At 41.4% G+C, this 21380-nt stretch overlaps 1 protein-coding gene across 4 annotated transcripts in view; it reads left to right on the plus strand.

Annotated features, from left to right (window-relative positions):
* GNAL (G protein subunit alpha L) overlaps positions 1–21380 on the plus strand; it is a 153038-nt gene that overhangs the window by 126523 nt on the left and 5135 nt on the right. For all 4 annotated transcript variants that reach the window (XM_053396563.1, XM_053396560.1, XM_053396561.1 and 1 more), the window contains exons 6-11: positions 15358–15412; positions 16545–16618; positions 17741–17799; positions 18038–18158; positions 18520–18650; positions 21106–21173. In XM_053396563.1, coding sequence (XP_053252538.1) covers positions 15358–15412; positions 16545–16618; positions 17741–17799; positions 18038–18158; positions 18520–18650; positions 21106–21173 — 508 coding nt within the window. The remainder of the gene's footprint in view (positions 1–15357; positions 15413–16544; positions 16619–17740; positions 17800–18037; positions 18159–18519; positions 18651–21105; positions 21174–21380) is intronic.

The following is a 21380-nucleotide window of genomic DNA, read 5'->3' on the forward strand; positions in this document are numbered from 1 at the left end:
GCGCGGGAAAGCTCGTCCTTCACAGTTGGGGACAACCCCTCCTCAAACAACATTTGAATGGGTTCAGAGTCCAGATTCCACCCTAGCCGGTGGATCAACATCGCAAAGCGCGACCAGTAGTCTCTAACTGATTGGCTCCCCTGCTTGCACCCCATCAATTCCCGTCGAGTCACATTTTGCTCCACTTCACTGGAATACATTGCATCCATCGCCTGATAGAATTTCCTAAGGTCCTTCAAGGCAGCATTTTGCGTCGCCATTAGGGGCCTGATCCATTCCCGGGCCCCATCCTGTAGATGCCCGACAATATAGGCCACCCTTTCCCCATCATCAGCAAAGTCATTATGCTGCAGTTCCAAAGCGTACTCTATTTCCGTTTGGAACGCGTTATAGTCCTGGGGCTTCCCCCCAAACTTGTGTACCAGTCCCGGTACCTTCCTTGTGACGGGGGTGGGTCTGACCTGTGCATCCTGAGTCCGCCTTTCGTCCAGCCGCGCCGTCAGGAGAGCCACATGCTGTTCCAAATCTCGGTTCCTCTCCACCAGATTTTGCACTCCAGCTGCTTGCTCTGTTGCGCCGGCTCCTCCGGTTTGGCTCATTGTGCTGCCTGCCTGTCACTGTGCACAAGCAATGTCAGAGACTGACGGATTGCTGTAATGGTTATAGGGGTTGCTCATGCGTAAGTTGCCGCCACTCCTGGCTAGGTTGCCTGGTTTTCTGTCTGGACAGCCCTTCACTTCATGGCTGTTTCAGTCGCTAGCAGAATCCGTCAGTGGGCATTTCTTGAACTTCTTCCAGCAAAGAAGTTCTTTGACGCCAAGTCTACGCCTACTTTCCCTGCGCGGAAGTCTTCTGCGCAGGGTGGGTGTGGGTACCGGAGGACCCGTGCTCTCCCCACTGGTCTCCTGCGAGGAGTCCTGGAGCCCCCTCGCTGATTCCCCCATCTGCCCCCCTTTATCCCTGGTGTTACGCTGATTTCCTTCCCCAGCCGATGAGCTGCCTCTCTCCCTGCTGGGCCCTTCTCCAGCATCGCTTGGGAGCCTTGCCTCCGCCTCTGGCTCCGATGTCAGTTCCCTGACAGACCCCTTTCAGGGGGTCACAATTTTAAATATTTTATACTTCAGTATACCTTGTGGTTGCCCCCAACATGCAAACACTTCTCTCTTGTTTGTGGGTGGCATTATGATAATTTATACTCAAATTATACAAAACAACACAAGGTTTACAAAAGAGATTTTCACACAGTGGTTTTGTATTTTATATTATTTTAATCATTTTTATTTGATTTTACAAATATAAATTTATAACAAAACCAAATACATACCCATATAAATATATTTCCCTGAATCTTGAGACTTTCCCCATCTCCTCCATGGGTCCTATTCACAGAGTGATTTTGTAGTTACACTTGATCATTTTTTCTTTAAGCAAAGTATGATTTTGGCAGTTCACTTTGAGTAGCCTTGTTAAGATGAATAAATTCTCTGAGATAGTATTAGAGATGTATCATCTGCCGTCCAATTAAGGTCATTGCTAGCAATCCACTGGATTATCAGATTAAGCACTTACTGATATTCTCAAATGCAGCTAATTATTTAGAAAATAAATACTAATATAGATGAATTACAGCAAAGTTTCAAAATATAACAAAACATTAACCCTTTTCAAAATTTGAATGTATAGAGATTGTTTCCTCTTGAATGGGCAACATCCTCTTTCTAGCTGTTTTCTCATTCCTTAGTTCATAAACTGCCTCCCAAAAATTAAAAGCCTAATGCAGTGGTCCAAAAAGGACCTGGTTCATGCCTGATAATGCTATCGGAAGGTTAGAGTACCTGTCTCAGAGGCATTCCAAATGCCTCACTGTCAGCGGTTTGGATGCATTTTCCTTCAAAAAGAGGAATGTGATGAAGAAACACCTTATTATTTGTGTTGTCTATTGAAACCTTAGCTGAAGCAATGAGAGTTAATAAAGAAATAGGGGTAAAGGTGGTGCAGGAAGAGTTTAAAATTAACCTGTATAGCTTTAAAAAATGGTTTTATTTATGCATGATCCAGTAAGCTTTTCTCAGAGACTTGAAATTATTTTTTTTTAGCAAAATGTTCATTTATAAAAAATCAGGTTTATAAAATTGGGATGGATGGGATTCAGTATGAATAAGACTTTAAAGAATAAGTTAAGTAAAAAATGTTTAACCCCTTAGTTTAAATACTTGGGGATTCGAGTCACACACACTCACGAGCCTTTAATCAGTCAATTATATTTTAAAAAGTAAGGAGTTAAAGGCAAATATTATGTGTTGGAGGAGACTAAAAATGTATAGAATGTGAAACACACTGTTTTTGAAAGCATAGTATTGCAAAAACTATTGTTTTAATTTTTGAATATACAATTCTATGTTCCAAATATGGGCGTGCCATTGATTTGTATAATGGCATTATGATACCGGCAGTTTCACTTTCAGTTCCTTTCCTAATACAGTGGTATCTCGGGTTGCATACGCTTCAGGTTACAGACTCCAGTAACCCAGAAATAGTGCTTCAGGTTAAGAACTTTGCTTCAGGATGAGAACAGAAATTGTGCTCCGGTGGCGCGGCGGCAGCGGGAGGCCCCATTAGCTAAAGTGGTGCTTCAGGTTAAGAGCAGTTTCAGGTTAAGAACGGACCTCCGGAACAAATTAAGTACTTAACCCGAGGTACCACTGTAATGCCTAGCATGGAGTTTGCCTTTTTCATGGCTACTGCACATTGAGTCGACATCTTCATCACCCTATCTACTATGACCTCAAGGTCTCATTCCTAGTCATTCACCTTTAGTTGAGACCCCATGAGTATATATGTGAAATTAATATTTTTCACCCCAACATGTCTCACTTTACACTTGTCTACATTGAATTGCATTTGCCATTTTACCACCCATTCACTCAGTTTAGAGAGGTCCTTTTAGAAATTCTTGCAATCTCTTTTTGTTTTAATGTCCCTGAACAATTTAGTATCAAGTGTTTGGATAATATATTTGCTTATGCCTAGCTATGAACACTAGATCTTTGCTTATGAACGGTTGAAACATACGTATATCCTGTATTTAGAGCTCATGCTGAACCCATACTAATTATATCAATAAATGTTTTGGGATTTCCTGAGCCAAGATTCTGAGTCTTTTGGCCAATGGTGGAAGCCAGGACATACGTAGTTTTGCCCTAAAATAAAGCTCATTTGGATGAAGATTATAAATGAAATTAAAGTTTTAATTCTCAATAAGGTACCAGCAAACCCATCTGTAATTTTGTTTGGCTGTATAAAAGACTGATTTCTGTCGGAAGATAAGGAAATGACAGCCCAGCTGTTAACAGCTGCATATAAGACAATTTGCTCTAATTGGGGGAAAATCCCAAACCCTTACACTGGATGAGTACCGGTAAATCATGAGGATATAGGAATTGGTAAATATAGTTAATTAATAGGATGGGGGGGTAGACAAACAAATAATCTATTTAATTAAAAATGGGAGCATGTTTCTAATGTGTACAGTATAAGAAGACACAGGAAAATTTAGGACCATTTTGTTTGGTTTAGCTATATTGTTTTTTGGGGGCATAGTGCAATAAAAAATATTTTTAAGAGAGTAGGAATGTAGTGAGCCAAGGCCTGTTTGGGGCAAAAGCCTGTCTTGCTCTTTTGTAATAATGTAGGGCACAGGAATGGCTTATGAAAGCCAGAAGCATTTTATCAAGTAGAATCGGAGAGCTGAGCTTGGACAAACAAGACCTGCAGAAGCTTTTGCTGTTATTATATAACTGAAAACAGTTTGCCAGGAGGGATACCTAATATTTCCTTAAAGACAATAAGTTGCTCACCTGTACAGTAACCCTGTAAAAGAAAATTACCAAGAAATGTTACCTCACTATTTCACAACATTAAAATTTGAAAAGATTTCATGATGGAAAAAAGCAGGAATGCCTGTGTACTTTCCTTAGCCAATATTAGGGTTGTATATGTTAGGGAAGTATGAAAGCACGATGACTTGCCAAGCAAGAGACAATATATCATTGTGTAAGACTTAAGTGACAGTTTAGTTGTTTATGTAATAAAAGAGCTGTTGAGGATCCATGTGTTTTATTTCCTGAGCTACACCAGTTTTGCCGGTGAAAAAATATTTTAAAACTCTTTAAGATAATTGTCAAGATTTAAGTACTGTATTACAGTAGCGAATCCACTCTTTATTAGCATTTAGTGGAGTTGATTTACTTGACGGACAGGTCACCTCACATGCAGCAACCCCAGTCTGTCTTTTGCTTGCCTGCTTGAGGTGGGAGTCGGTTGGAAGAGAATTACTGAAATGCATATAGTTCACCCATTTTCCCACAATGGTTGATGTGCTTAGGTCTCATATTATATGCAATGGGGATCGTTTTGCGTGCAGGTGCTGTTCCCACAATGGACTGGCACCAGGCCCTTTATATGATTTCTGTGATAATTTACCTGTTAGACTGAGAAACATTAGTACTATTAAAAAGTAGTATTCAGCAACTCCTGATATCCAGACCTTTCACATTAAACATTTCCCCAATTATTTTGTATTTCACAGACCCCTCCCCTAATTAGGCTCTTTCTGTCAAAGAGGTTTGTTAGTCTGTGCTAAAAGGAAATCTGACCTATACAATATAAGATCAATTTTAAAAATCCATGAGATATTGCAGGGCACCCAAGAGCCTCCCTAGAGCCCAGTAAGCAAATCTGAGTTTCCCAGCACAAAAAGAACTTTTAAGCTCTCCACCTTCCATTAATTTTGTGCAATTTCAACTGGCTAATCGCCAACCATGTAAAGTTGAAATTACTATTATTATTTATTGAATTTATATACCACCCTCTACCTGGAGGTTTCAGGGCAGTCCACAGAATAAAATAAAAATATAAAACCACAAAATACATAATCAAAATAAGAACAACCGCCCAATAACTCCCCCATCCCCGATTTATTTTTTTTAAAGGGCATAGAATGTCAATCAAATCAACCAAATGCCTAGTTAAAAAGCAACATTTTTGCCTGGCGCCTGAAGGTATATAATGATGGTGCCAGGTGAACTTCCCTGGGGAGAGCAGTCCACAGATGGGGAGCCACTGTGTAGAAGGCCCGTTCTCATGTTGCCACCCTCCGTTCTCAAGTTAAATGTGTGTAAGTTAAATGTGTGTAAGTAGTGTGCTGCCTCTATAAAAAATATATGAAATGTTTAACATAGTATGATTGTGAAGTTTTTCATATTCACAATTAGGGTTGCCATATTTCAAACAGTGAAAATCCGGACAGAAAAGTTGTTGAATTTTGGGGGGCAAAATCGGGGGGGGGTGCCATTTTTGAACTATTTTTATGGGAAATTGGCAGAAATGTCATTGCCGACATGGGCTGCCATACTTCCAGATTTTCCCAGGCATTTTACTGATTTCCGCCAGGACACTGTTAGAGCCAGCAGTATTCCAGATATGTCCGAAAATCTGGACGTGTGGCAGCCAATTCAATCAGTTTTGTGTATGTACTATATACAATAAAAATGAAAAGGAAGGAAGATGAAATTGCAAGACCTTTAAGGCTCTGCAATTTCATCAATATGTATGTTAAATATTTTGGTGGAAGTTAATGTGCAACTTACTTGCGTCACAGACCACATTTGTTCAGTGGTGGTGTATTTGCACTTCTGACAGATTAAACAGTTGTCACATCACTTCCCCATAGTGGAGCAATGCTCTCCAGACTATTCTAGCAGATAAATTATGCTATTTTGTGATACTGCAATGCTATTATTTTTCTTATGTGAAGTCCTAAATAATATAATTATTTAATATAACGGGCTCTTTAAAAGATCTCTAAATATACTTGGAAGACTATTAAAAAGCAGCACCACAATTTCATATAAATTCCTGTAGCAGCTTTAGATTTGAAAATGGCCTATTTCACACTTCTTAAATTATATTTGTGTGTTTCTAGACTGTTTCCCACTTTTCAACTCTACCTCCATTTCTGAAAACCAGTTTGGAGAAATAGTACTTGCTGATTGGAGTGGTGCAGTTTGATATAAATAACAAATAATTCATTATATAGTTTTAAGTATACTAGATTTTAATATAAAACATAATTGTTTTGGAGTTTTAAAATCCTAAGCCAGGAAAATCAACTGCAGATATTCAATCTAAATTTAGGACTAATTCAATTCTCTCTCAACAATTCTAACATACCAGACGTCCCCAGTTCCTGGGGACAGTCCCTGAATTTGCACATCTGTCCCCGGACAAATTCCGTCCCTGGAATGTCCCCAGATTTGCATATCTGTCGCCGGGAAACATGGCAGCGGCAGCCTCAGCAACCCGGAGCCAGCCTGTTAGCGCAGTTGGCTCTGACTGGCTTCAGGAGCTGCCCGCTGCCATTGCACCTGCCATTTTTCCTGCGCCACAGCAGTGAGCAGCAAGCAGCTCCTGAAGCCAGCCAGAGCCAACTGCACTACCAGGCTGGACCCTCCTGGGCAACAGACGCCCGCCTGTAACTCCCAAGCCTCCCCTGATCTGTCAAAACAAAGGGGGAAGGAGATCGGGGAAGGCTCAGGAGTCACGGGCGGGTGGCGTGCCATTGCCCAGTTTTTTATGTTTCACAGGGTGCGAAAGAAGGACTTTGCACTTTTATACAATATGCATGTGTACTTGTGCCCAGGGTCTTTTGCTTCACCATCCCCACTACTGACTCCCTGTTGCTACTTGCTTCAAAAAAAGGGGGGGGCTCCTGGATTCATTGGAAAAAAATCTGGTAACCATATTATAACACACTAGCTCAGAAGTAAGACTCATACATGATGCTGAAAATTAATTCATTAAACAGCAGAACATTATCAGCAGCAGTAAATGTTAAAATCCCTAAAATCAATGCTGGTGGTAACATAAACTCACATATCAACATATAAAATGCCTGGGCAAAGTGAATACCTCACTTCTGCATTTGTAACCCTAATGTCTTACGCAGTATGGCAACTCTGTTGACATATAATAATATGAATTTCCTGTATTTATAGCTTATAAAATGACACACACAGAGATTTATTTAAATCGCTTGAGAAGAAAGATGTTGCAGATGATTTAAGAATTTCAATTCAATTCAATGTTGTTTTTTTGTGAGTTGCAGGCTTATCTTTTGAGGAATGTGTTCTATAACATGCAGATTCAGTCTTCGGTTTCACCCTCGATAAGTTCAATTTATGTCTCCAATCAAGGTCTTAAAACTTGATGCTGCAAATGAAACTGACATGGCCTTCTCCCCATTGTGCCTTAAGACTATCAGTTGCATCTGGCCTGCCAGTGTCTGTTGTACAGATTGAGCAGGAGTCATGTGTAGCATGGTGCAAGGCAGAACTGTGCTACTAGTCAGCTATCAGTGCTTCTGTACAGTCAATATTATACAGGACACATCCAAGACACCCACGCAGCCAAATTCCATACATTACACTAGCCCCTGAAATAATTGCATTTTCCCAGCGACAAAATGATCACAATCCTGTCCTGTAACGCAAAGCAGTCCTTCATTACGGCAAGATGAGGGACTAGAAGAGGATGTTTACTGTCCCCAACACGTTACACAGTTTGCACTGCCTAGAATTTATTGAGGAAGTGTGAAATAGGATGATAGAGTATGTGTGAGCGGAACTTGAACTGCAGCTTTGGTTTCACTGAGAGTATAATTCCATTGTGTTGCAACTTAGAACAAGTTGCTAAAGAGCTTGGGAATACAAATGACTTACACAGAACTTATCTATGTGAACTTATACCATTCAGCATTCATACTAAGACTCTCTCCCCCCCCCCAAGTTAACAGAGCCTGTTTCCCCACCCCAGAGGCACAGCAGGTGGCATGAGAGGGCATTGCCAGAAATGAGAGGTCCAGGCATAGCTCCCATGTCCCCCAACTCCTCCTCCTGTTTGCCCCACAGGTTCCTCATAATCTGAAGCATGAGTAACTTGAATGGCATGTACATGGAAGGCTGGGCAAAAATATGTGAGACAACCATGGATTTCCCACTCCATAATGATGCCCCCTCGGACTGCTCGTGTAACTGGGGGCAAGTGGGAAAGCTTTGAGATCTACTGCTGTGCACAGACGTTACACCTGAACTCAGTTGGAGTTCATTTTGCAGAAGCCTGTATAACCTTTAAATTACAGAAATAATAAGAATAGTATTAGTTCTATTTTTGGGTACACTCTGAATAATTTACAGCAGATATGAATCAAGCGATTTCAGAGGAGAGAAAATTTGGCTTAAATGTACATTGGCAATAGCTTTAAACAGTTCCTACACCAATTAGCAAGAAATGTTCATCACCACCTGATATTACAAAATTATGTTTCCCTCCCTGCCTGTTGTGTGTGTGTGTGTGTGTGTGTGTGTTGTTTTTTGTGAGTTTTGGGCCTGGAAATTGTGTGGTAACAGCAGTAGGAATCCTGAGTGTTCCATGTGAATAGTTTTGCTGTAGATATACATTTTAACCTTGAAACCGTGGGAGTCTACTAAACTCTCTGTGTAAAAGACAGTTTTCCAGATATAAATCTTAATATTGTTTATATAAGGACAGGGGTTAATGATTTGGCTCAGAAGCCAAAAATATCAGTTGAGCTAAAATATGGTTTATACACTAAATTTAGCTGTAAAATGAACTCTCCCCAAATCCACACCCCTATCGATGACTGCTTCTGTATTTAAATGCCAACTTAAGTCAAATATGACAAATAGTTTTGAACATTATTACGTTAAAAGAGAATGTTTCCAGAACCTCCCTGGAGGCTAGTAGACATGGTCTTTTTGCCAGTCAGTGAGTTCATTGCTAAATAGAAAACAGAATTTGGAATAATGACTGCCGATGTCACCAAGGGCACTGATGTTTGAGGTTCCCGAAAATGGGGAAGCATTGCTATTTCCAATTGCAGTTCATAAAAAGGATGATGTATTTGAGGGGCTTTTTTCCCCAGATTCAAGGTTGTGGGTTCCCAAGGCTGGCTGATAGCTTCCTCCCCTTTCCAGCTTTCTGACAATAATGTTACAGATCTAGGGTAACAGAATTTGGGGGTGCAACTGCTAGAATTAGTGAATGTTAGAATTTAATAAAAGAGTGGAATTTAGCTGATTTTTTGAGTACTGAAGGGAAGATGCCAGGCCAGTGGAAAAATACAGACTAAGCTCACTTTCCAGGGCAGGGTCTCACCTGGGATAAAAGTCATTAAGCACGGCAAAAGGTGCTGATAGCCCATCACAGGGAAATCCTTGGGCCTGTGTCAACGGAGGTGGCTAGGGTTATGCAGGTGGCTAGGGTTATGCTGAGCAACGACGTAATTACAGGGAAATAGTCATCTTTTAAAACTGGGCTTAGAATAGCGGGGATAATGGGTGATCAGACAGGGGTTGCTTGGCAAGAGGTTTTCTGGAAAGGAGAAGCAGGAAGTCGAGAGAACTTTATACTTGGGGCTGAAGGGCAGATGCCATGAGGGCTTGCTGAAGACAAGCTGGAGAAGAGGCACAGAGATGGCACTAAGAAAGCCTCTGAAAGCAGCACTGAGCTGCTGTGAAGGACAAGCCTTCTTGAGATGAGAATGCTGTCAACTCCACACACTCTCCATCTGTGCACAGGTTGTAAAAATATGTTAATAAAGCCCATTTTAAAAGACAGGGCGGCCTCCACTGCGTCTTGATTCCCAATGGAAACACCACCCTGAGTGAGCGCCTGGAACCTGCCGGAATTTTGCTCTCATTTCCTCTCTCATTGAAAGAGGAATCACTTTGTCTGATCTTTAGATCGCGATCTCTGAAGAGCCTTCAGAGGAAGTTTATCTCCTGAGGTGTACAGGGATAAAGCACCCTTAACTGCTCTTTAATCTCCAATCCTAAATACAAATAATTTGGTACATGTTAGCGAAGTATTTAAATATGTGTTTGTCACAAATTAATACCTACTAATAGAAACCTAGCTTGACTATATTAGAATCATAGTTTGCCTCTCTCTTTGTGTTACTGAAATATAGTTTAATGAATACATTTGTAATTTCTTTCAGTGAAGACATTCTACAGTGTTGCTGCAGCAAGTCTCTAGAATTGCTGGAGAATATGTTTTTTGTTGTAGACTCAAAGTAAAATATTTTTGTTTAAATAAATCGCATGCTCCCATATCTCACTAAATCTAGTCAGCTGATACAAACTGGCAACCATTTTATAATCAAGGCCGTCTGGCTTGAGGATTTATTTTATGTGTGACAATGCAAATAAATACTAAGTGAATATTTCAATATTTGAAACTTTCATAGTAAAACCAAAAAATACTTTCCGGACAAATTCCTAAAACTCTAATTTCACATTTGAGATATGGAAACGTGTCCCTTACATGTAACATGAGTTACCCATTTTAACAGTTACATAAATAGGTTACAACAAATAAACTGAATTTTATTTTAAATGGTTGTTAGAATTTGAATCCATTTAAAGGTGTTTGTTCCTTACTAGACTGAAAACCAGAGGTGTAAACTCTTTAGAATGCAGTTTTGTTGTTTGCCCAAATGTAATGTGAGCTGGCACATTTTGTTTAGTTATTGCTGCCCTCTGCAGGTTGCTTAAAGTATAATGAAAAGGGAGTTTGATGCTTGGAAAAGCAGAGATGAACTTTAAATGCAATTTTCTAGTGACCAAATGTTTTGTCCATGTGACCAAATTATTTGTTATAATCCATAATCAAAGGGAAAGGGATTGGGCGGTGGGGAAGGAAGGAAGGAAAATCCAACCTCAGCCACATCTTATTAGCTACAAGTTCTTATAAGAACCAGTTGGAACAGAAACAGTTCAAAGAAAGGAGGAGCCAAAAGTTGCTGATTTTTCAGCAGAGTGTACAGTAGAGACCCGGCAGTCCCAACTCTGCTGCAGCCTGATAGAAAGGCTATATAATATGGCGTCTCTGTAGAGTTCAGATAGGGATTGGTCATCTTTTCAGTGGTACAGTTACTTTAGACTCTGAATTTAATGGTTTTGCAGGAGGGGCCTTCATTAGATGGTAACGTGTATTGCAGTGGTGCCTCAGGTTACATACGCTTCAGGTTACATACGCTTCAGGTTACATGCGCTTCAGGTTACAGGCTCCGCTAACCCAGAAATAGTACCTCGGGTTAAGAACTTTGCTTCAGGATGAGAACAGAAATCGGGCTCCGGCGGTGCAGCAGCAGCAGGAGGCCCCATTAGCTAAAGTGGTGCTTCAGGATAAGAACAGTGTCAGGTTAAGAACGGACCTCCAGAGCAAATTAAGTTCTTAACCCGAGGCACCACTGTACTTACTTCAAAATGTGATAAGCCACCCCTAATGCTCATTTTGCTGAGTGGAGCACTGGACATCTGTTCCAAACATGGTATGTTTCAAAAGGCTGCCTGAAACAGTCCTATACACCAGACAAATTAGGCCCAGCAGGCTAAAGATTCCCCAAGGCTGGTGTCTAAGATTGTCGTCTTGGTAGCATTTTGAAAGGTACCATGTTTCTAACAACCAATCATTCACAAGGAACCTGTTTGTTTCTACTGGGATTGTATTAAGATTTCTTTGAATAGTAAAGATGATGTTGAGATTAGGATTAGGATTTTTTATTATTATTTGCACCCTGTCCATCTGACTGGGTTGCCCCAGCCACTCTGGGCAGCTTCCCACATATATAAAAACCTTGTAAAACATTAAACCTTAAAAGCTTCCCCATACAGGGCTGCCTTCAGATGTTTCCTAAATGTTATATAATTAGTCATTTCCTTAACATCTGATGGGAGGGCATTCCACAGGGTGGGTGCTACTACCGAGAAGGCCCTCTGCCTGGTTCCCTGGAACTTTGCTTCTCACAGTGAGGGAACTGCCAGAAGGCCCTCGGCGCTGGACCTCAGTGTCCAGGCTGAGCGATGGGGGTGGAGACACTCCTTGAGGTATACAGGGCCAGGGTTGTTCAGGGCTTTCAAATAAAAAATCCTTTTTATGCATGTCTTTTTTTAAAAAAGCATGCCTTACTTTTCTCTGTAAAATTCCCTCTCTCTCTCTCTCTCTCTCTCTCTCTCTCTCTCTCTCTACATATCAATCACACACCAAACAGTTACAACGGTTCACATTACATTGATTTCTGTGGTAGTATTAAGCACATGCTCCAGGCTTTTCAATTTCAGCAGTTTAGAAGGGGTTCCTCACAAGTAAATATCCATTTTCTTTTGATGTGTGAAACCTTAGCTCCAAACCTTTTCGAAACGGGGGGAAAGTGCAGGTTGAAATCTGCACTTTTGTGTTTTCTGCCTACATAAGATAAATTTTAAGATTGCTTGTCAAAGAAAGTGTCAGATGTGTTTCCAAGGCAACTTACTAAAGATACTTAGAAATCTAAAGATAGATATAATAATGTCAGTAGCTAAATAATATTGTTCATCTTGGCCTTTTTCTCTTTAACAAATGTGAAATATTTAAGATAGATTCAGAAGCCTTCTAACTATTGCTGTTTTGGGCAGTTTATTGCAGCGTTAGTTCATGTTAGAGCAAAGTGATAACGGAAAACACAGTGAGATGCACAGGGAAAGGAAGTTCCCTGTTGGCAGGCAGGATCGACTTGTTTGTCTTTCCCATTTTCTCAGCCATATAACTTGATTCAAAATTCTCTCCCAGGTTTTATGTTCTGGACAAACAGCTCACTTTGCTGCAAGGAATGTTTGTGGCCAAGGGTTAAGATGGATTACTTTTTTAATTAGCAAACCTGTTTAAGGCATGATCCTATGCACATTTAAAGGTAAAGGTACCCTTGACCGTTAGGTCCAGTCGCGGATGACTCTGGGATTGTGGCACTCATCTCGCTCTATAGGCCGAGGAGCCAGCGTTTGTCCGCAGACAGCTTCCGGGTCATGTGGCCAGCATGACTAAGCCGCTTCTGGCGAACCAGAGCAGTGCACGGAAACGCCGTTTACCTTCCCGCTGGAGCGGTACCTATTTATCTACTTGCACTTTGATGTGCTTTCGAACTGCTAGGTTGGCAGGAGCAGGGACTGAGCAACGGGAGCTCACCCCGTCACGGGGATTTGTACCGCCAACCTTCTCATCGGCAAGCCCTAGGCTCTGTGATTTAGACCACAGCGCGACTGAACCCTGTGCAACTGATTTATAAGAAAATGTGCTACTTCATTGAACTGTAGGATTCTCACAAAAGCTGTATGAAGTCAGTTAAACCTTTTTATGTGGCAGCCAAAGGCAGCACTGTTTACTGCGGTTTCATACCTAGACAAATAAATGTTTGAGTGTAAAGTGTTGTTCAGATTTCACGAAAAAGCACAAGCAATTAATTTTTTTACATATGCAAACATAGATATCCTGTATATATTAAAGAGGAGAGTTGCATATGGTTGGTGTGTTATCATTAGAGGTTTATCAGACATCTGATGCAACGAGAACTTTTGAGCAGCTTATAAAGGTAATGTGTGTTTAAAAACAAGTGCCTTAGAACAACCTGTCATGCACAGGGTTTAAATACTTATGTGTGAGAAGGAAGGTTGTCAGGGTCCCATTGAGGCTGCTATTGCCTTTCTACCAAAAAGCTCATCCCTCTGCACTGTTACTATGCATGGGGGGGGCGACATTCATCTTGCAGAGGAGGGATTGGCATGGAAGTAAAGTACAAAGTACCTTGCCATTTCCAACCTTGAACAAATCTTCACCTTGCCTTGTAACTTTCACTAGATTTTGCCAAAATAGATATGCTGTGGAGGATCTATGATCAGATCTCCAAATGTTGTGTATTTTCACTTAGAGCTGCTGCTATTATCCCTGCCAATTTGGATCCTAGCCATTGTTCTGAGGGAGGAGTTAACTCTTTTCTCTCAGTACAATGTGAGAACCTCTTCTGTTGCCACTCTAGCAGCAGTTTTGAAAGGTGATTGGAGTCAGGGAAACAGCTGCGCTTAAAGCAGTGTCACTGCCCTGATAAAAATCTTAAAGTGCTTGTAGTTGCATTTGAGCAAAAGGAAAATGTGTTGGAAGCTCCAATCACAGAGTAGTGTGATCCTTCCACAACTGTATCCTACAATATGGCATCAGGAAAGGGGGCTATATGTTTGTTTTAGTGGCATCATAATCCTTAGAAAATCAGTCATATCCAGCCAGCACTCCAAATTACAATAGCTCTACTATTGTGGGAAAGAGAGAGGTTTTAGGTTTATCCTCTAAACCAGGAGGGTGGGTGTGTGTCTAATCTGTTGCCCTCCAGATCTTGTTGAGACTCCACATTCATCATTCCTGATGCTTCACCACGCTAGCTGGGGCTGTTGGTACCTGGAGGCCGCAGTTTAGCCACTGCTGTTGCAAAACTAAAGCGGTTTATTGAGGAGAGACGTATAAGCCTGCAAATGAACAACAGCTTCTCATTTCCTGTAAACTGGAAATAACCTAGCACTTCTCTCTGCTTGATGCCTGCTCTTCTTTAAAACTTTAACACCACACTTTTATTTCCTGCTAGTCAGCCAGTTGCCATAGCAACAGGTGTTGAAAATTCAGGTAATATGAGTCAGGGCTAATCCTGCTAATACGTACATCTTTCCTAGGAGCCTTGTCTTGGTTCTTCCCTGTCTTATGCTTGTAGCTGTGCCCTGTATCCCTTGTGAAAATAAACCTTTTGGTGGATTCATAGGGTTCCTAAATCTAAAAGTAATGCAGGGCATGTTATCTTGTTTACGGGGAAAAATATTTTAAAACTCAAGTAAAAACATTAACAAAATACCAGAATTGAGCAAAATAATGCAAGCAATGGTCCACGTACAACAAATATAAATAATAGGTGAGCTCTTTCATTAATCAAAGTAGCCCCATTGAAATCAGTAGACTTGTCTTTCCATTTTAACGGGGTCTACTCAATTTCTTAGTTGGCCTATAAGATGGGTAATCTAACAATAAATATGCATGATGATTTCTTAAAAGATTGTATTTTAGCAAGTGAAGGTGCTGTACTGTTTCTGCAGAGGTACACTAAACAATGCACATCCACATCCACAGGGTTATTATAGTGGTTGCCTAAACTTCTTTGTTGCATTAGCTTTTTAAAGTTCTGAATATCACCTTTTATATCTTTCTTGACAGGTAATTAATCCAACATTTGGATTGTATAGGCTTCTATTGGGGGCCCTTGTACTGTAAAAAGTATTGGATAAATGGTGTTTTGGCTGCAACTTTAACCATGTTTCTTAGATTACCCACCATATGTATCATAATAATAGTGGGGATGAGGCAGCTGTTATTGGGTGTTTTAGATATATTAGTTTTTCCATGGTTAACAGCTGTGTTTTCTTTCAGCTTTCTAGAAAGAATAGACAGTGTCAGTCTGATTGATTACACACCCACAGATCAGGTGAGTAAAGTGGGAAACAACTGGCTGTGAACTGTAAGCCATCTTCATATTTTTTTAACATGTCCAGTGGTGTCCACCTGCTGAGAGAATAAAACTGTCCGTGGAACAGGAATGCAGTGTCTGGTATTTCCTTTGCATGCTCTATGCCACTGAAACCTGCTCTGGGTTCCTGAGGGACCCTCCAGAACAGGCTTCAAAAAATTGCCTCTGTCCCTGTTCTACTGGTAGATTTGTTTCATGAGTGCACAGACACCACTGGATGCTACCCATAGCATTTAATTTTAAATATACTAATTTTAAACCGTTCGGTGGGGTGAATGTCTCAAATGAAGGATGAGTTAATTCTGTCATGTTTGCTTCCTTAAAATTCAGAGATCACAATTCACAGAAAGAACGCAGATCATTTCTTGAAGTGTTCTAGTCCTTCATCCATGACTGGTGAATTTAGTTTTTGTGAACAACAGAGGCTTTAACCTTTTCCCTTCCATGCCACGTGGCAGACTGCTTTTGAAACTGGGGCGGGGGGGGGAGATTAAAAACAATTTATTGTATTGCGGGGTGGAGGCAGCCATTCAAAGAACAAAAGTAAAATAGTTCCACCTTGCTTGATTCTAAGCAGGTCTTCAGATCCTGGCCAGTATCAAAAAGTAAATATCACCCAACTCCTTGTTTGCATTTCCTGATGCCCAAGAAGCAAAACACATCAGCCCTTTTCACTGCTGATTGTCAGGCACGTGCCATCATGGTGTCTGGCATAGACACAAAGGCATACCTTTTCAGAGGGAATTTAGCCAGATATGGGAAGAACTGTGCAGTTTGAGAAGTCACCGAGAAGAGAGAGCCAGCTGACGAAACAGTTGTGTCAATTCACATTGTGCATCAGTTGCACTGAAATGTTGATATATATCAGTTAAAATTGTATAGTCCAGGGTAGACAATGTGATGCCTCCCAGATGTTGTGGGCAACAACTCCCACCAGACCCAGCAGAGTGGCCAAGAGTCAGGGGGTGATGAGGGTTGTCATTCAAAACATCTGGAAGAACCACGTTGGCTACTCCTGTACTCCTAGTATAAACAAGTGCTTTTTTAAACCAAAAAACTACATACTTCTTATTCTGTTTTTCCTTTCCAGGATCTCTTGAGGTGCAGGGTTTTGACATCGGGGATTTTTGAGACAAGATTCCAAGTAGATAAAGTAAACTTTCAGTGAGTACACTAGTACTGTAGTAATCTGTATTTTTTGTCATTATGGTAAAGTAGAGGCGACCAAATTGACTTTAAAAAAATTATAGAACCATTTTTTTCAAATAACCTTGTGGGCTGCAACAGGATTGCACAAGAGAAGAGCAAAGCTTGAAACGTATACAACAGCTCCATTTGTTGCACAAGCCATTGCTGGTTATTTACTTCTTTTGGTAAATTATGGTCCTTGAACTTTCAAATTTCAGATGAGGTCTTTCCAAGGCTTTATATAATGATAATGAAAGAGCGGAAGTGTTATTTCACGAGCCCTAATTCAAATAGCACATTAAAATCCCTCGGTTTTGAATTTTTATATTTGATACCTACGAAAGCAATGATAGCTACTACAAAGAGAAATTTAATTAACATCTAGGCTATGTTTGCTGTTAATACTTTTTTCTAGTCTGACTGCAGCAATGAAACATTCCCAATGAACCATTTTAATACTTTTACCCATTTGAATTTTTTGGTATATTCTGGAATGTTCTTAGGCCTAAAATATATGCTGCCTCTCAAAATGATTACATTCTAAACAGTGCTTATAAAACTTTAGTAAAGCTGAATAACTTTCTCAGCCTTGTAAAAGTATTGTAGGAATGTCAAGTTAATTCCTTCTGTCCTATGAATCACTAGAGCAGGCACAGGCAAACTCGGCCCTCCAGATGTTTTGGGACTACAATTCCCATCATCTCTGACCACTGGTCCTGTTAGCTAGGGATCATGGGAGTTGTAGTCCCAAAACATCTGGAGGGCCGAGCTTGCCTATGCCTGAGATAGAGGATCCTTGCCCTTTTTCTCAGTAGACTTGTTTGGCCCACTTTCTTGTTGCATTTTGGGTCTTGCCTTTGAGACATGTTTGTAAATTTGCACTCTCAGCCGGACTCCCCCCCCCCCCCTTTTCACAACTGATCTGTGTTTCCCCAACTATCTGTTAGTATATAAATAAAACATTTTCGGGAAGCTGAGGGAATGTCCCTTTTTTCATGCAATAAATATTGCCATTTCATTTGGAAGTTTAACAACAGCATGCAAAGTGTAACTTTCCTTGTGCATGCCAAAACATAACACCCTCTGGCTTTTCAACAGCATGTTTGATGTAGGTGGTCAGAGAGATGAAAGAAGAAAATGGATCCAGTGTTTTAACGGTAAGCAATATATTCACATTATGTGTTCTAAGAATGTTTCCAGCTCCCTTATTTTATGTTGTAAGTGTACATAATTTAGATTGATCTGAGTTTCTAAACCTTCAGAAATCTTTACCATTTTGTCTGTATATCCTAGATTGCATTTATATAAATACCATCATAAAACATGTTTATTTACTGTGGCAATGAACGCAACACAGTAAAAATCTTATTCTCTGGGTGTTCTGTTCTCCTCTAGATGTCACAGCTATTATCTTTGTCGTGGCCTGTAGCAGCTACAACATGGTCATAAGGGAAGACAACAACACAAACAGATTACGGGAGTCCCTGGACCTCTTCAAAAGTATCTGGAACAACAGGTAAAATTCCCATGCAACAGAGCAACTATATTGGGAAGGGGGAACAGTATGTAGCATTTCTAGCTCTCCATCCTCTGCTGCCACCAGGTGAGCACTGGCACACTGGCCTGGGATGGGATACGCAGAGAGTGAAGATCACTTTCTGTGCTCCCCGTCCCCCACCACCACTGGGTGCAGCAGGCGGGGGCAGGACGCATCACGTGATGCCAGGCCCCTTCAGTGGGGGGCAAGTAGCCCCCCCTGCTTCCAAGCTTCCTTGCCTTGCTTCTGCGTTGCCAGAAGCAACTGGCTGGCTGCTGTTGGAAATTAGGACACTGAATGATGTTTGTATGTGATTATTCTAACATGTGGGTCTTTGCAGGTGGTTACGGACAATTTCTATCATTTTGTTTTTGAATAAACAAGATATGCTGGCTGAAAAAGTCTTGGCAGGGAAGTCTAAAATTGAAGATTATTTTCCTGAATTCACACGTTACACTGTACCTGAAGATGGTGAGTTTCTTATCTGCATTGTGATTAAGTAGCTAGGGTAATCTTTGGTTTCCTTTAAGGTCATGCATAAATTCCTTAAATAACATATATATATCAAAGTAAATATATCAACGCAGAAGTTAAGATATATTTTGTTCCAAGTAACACTAATAAACCTTTAGACAACCAATAGGCTGGTTAGTTCAGATGGAAGTGTGGCCTTGCTTGGCAGTCACCTAAGAGAGGAAAACCAGCAGGGAAGGAGGAAAGAGTGGTGAAAACGTCCAGCAATTGGGCTGAGCTGCAAACCATCCTCAGGATTGGTGGGATCTCAGTAGCACCCACTACTTCTGCCGCAGCAGGTCTGAGCAGATCTGACAAGATACGCCAGTCCCCTCTGCAGCTCTGACATGGTCATGACAGAAGCAATTAACAGCTCCTGCCTCAGACAACCTTTTTGGCAAACCCCTTCCTCTTCCCAAACTTGGAGAGCTCAGAAAGGTAGTTCTTTCCTAATTTTGCATGCAGTTTCAGAGGGCCATAGTTCTGTAGTGCCAAAGGTTCCAGATTCAATCACTAATATCTCAAGGTAGGACTAGAAAAACTCCCCTGTCTGAAGCTTTGGATAGCTGCTGCCTGCCAACGAAGACAATACTGACATGGACAAATAGTAGCTTCCCATGTCCCCACATTTCAGAATGCCTCTGCAGGTCAATGAAGGTCAGTACGATATCAGAAACAAGACCCAGCACCTCCCTCAGGGGTGGGGTGGGGCCACTGGCAGGCACAAATTTTGGCTGACTACCAAGGTCAGATTTGTAGATCCCTGCCCTTGTGGTGCCTTGCTAACAATCCTCTACTCTCCCACATTATCTTAATCACTGTTCCTTCAGAGCCCTTCTATAGTCTCCCTTTGTCTCAGTAAGTTTTTTATCTCATTTTCTACCTACCGTATTTTTTGCCCTATAGGACGCACTTTTTCCCCTCCAAAAATGAAGGGGAAATGTGTGTGTGCGTCCTATGGGGCGAATGCAGACTTTCGCTGAAGCCTGGAGAGCGAGAGGGGTCAGTGTGCACCAACCCCTCTCGCTCTCCAGGCTTCAGGAAGCTATCCGCAAGCCTTGGGAGCTCCGCGTGAGTTCCCGTCGGGCTCCCAAGGCTTGCGGATAGCAGCCTGCATTCCAGGCTTCGGGCAGATATCGGGCAGCCCCACAAGCTCGGGGGACAGCGGGGAGGCGCAGCGCCACCATCCCGCTATTCCCCGACCTGGTTTGGAGGCTGCCAGCCCCACAAGCTCGGGGGACAGATATCCGCAAGCCTGGGGAGACCAGCGCGACTTCCCGCCAGGCTCCCTAGGCTTGCGGATAGCAGCCTGTTCTGAGGGCTGGGGTCGGGGGAAGCTTGGGCATCCCCCGCCCCAGCCCCGTGTCTGGGGGGGAAATAATTTTTTTCCCTTTATTTCCCCCCCCCCAAAAAAAACTAGGTGCGTCCTATGGGCCAGTGCGCCCTATGGGACGAAAAATACGGTAATTTTTGTTCATATTTATCTTTCTCAGTCCCTTGCCTGCTTTTCACTCTTTCATTAGCCTTCTTGCTTCTGGACTTCCTGCCCTTTGGGTTTCTTAGTTTCCAGATTCTTTTCCCAAACTCCACCAGACAAAGTAACAAATACTCAAGAGCAGCTAGACTGAAAACTGCTTAGCTCCTTGAACTACTGAGCATTCCATGTGACTACACCAGATGAGAATCATGTATGAAGGTTTCATTGCCATAACCAAAATGTAGATAGCCTGGGAGCAAATCCTCTTATCTTGTTTAAATGTTAATGTGTTCTGTGTATTATTCTTCCTATCTCAGACAACTGTTGCTTTGTTGAGCAATTCCTTTCTTCCAACGCCTCTCCGTATTGCGTTGTGTTAGGGCACTTCCCCACCAAACCTACCTTGATGCCTAGCCCTCCTACCCTGTTCACAACTACCCTAAAGGCTGCCTGCTTCCTCCTCCTCCTCCAGACTCAGTTTAGCCCTTATAGAACTCAAACCAATGCAAAGGTCTCTACCTGCCCTTGGCTCTGGTTCCACCTACTGTTGGCCTCCCTGCATTATACCCTACTGGCCCAATAAGCACCAGTCACCACTGGTTAGACAGTAGGCAAGAGAGCATTTGCCCACATGGGAATATTTTAGCTGATGTATATTACAATGATGAAAGTATAAGTTGTAGATAATGATGTACCTAAATGTTACTATTGCAAGGAATGTCGCTTGTTCAGGGAGTTCTGGGGATTAAGTGTGTGAAATGAGGTTAGTTTTATTTAAGTTAATAAATGTTCTTACATTTGACAGTGTTAGCCATAAAATTGTACTGATACATAAAAGGCAGTAAATTGCCCATGTTTATCTAATCTGCCTTAACCATGCTTTCCTTTTTTATATCTACATGTCATTACTACTTACTTATTTAATGTTCCTAACAGCAACGCCAGATGCAGGAGAAGACCCCAAAGTTACAAGAGCAAAGTTTTTTATCCGGGATGAATTTTTAGTAAGTGACACTTTAAAAAACATTGACTGGCTGTGTTAATTTACTATCGATAAACTCATTTGACCAGAAAGGAGTTTTAGTATAATCTTTGAACGTTATAGAAAATGTGTAACATCTTGAAATCCAGCTGTTATTTAAATATTAATCAACAATGTCCCCGTTTTATAAATCAGGAAAAAATGCCTGGTCACTTGTCTAGCTACGTAG

The sequence above is a fragment of the Podarcis raffonei genome, chromosome 7, assembly GCF_027172205.1.
Source record: "Podarcis raffonei isolate rPodRaf1 chromosome 7, rPodRaf1.pri, whole genome shotgun sequence".
Taxonomy (NCBI): domain Eukaryota; kingdom Metazoa; phylum Chordata; class Lepidosauria; order Squamata; family Lacertidae; genus Podarcis; species Podarcis raffonei.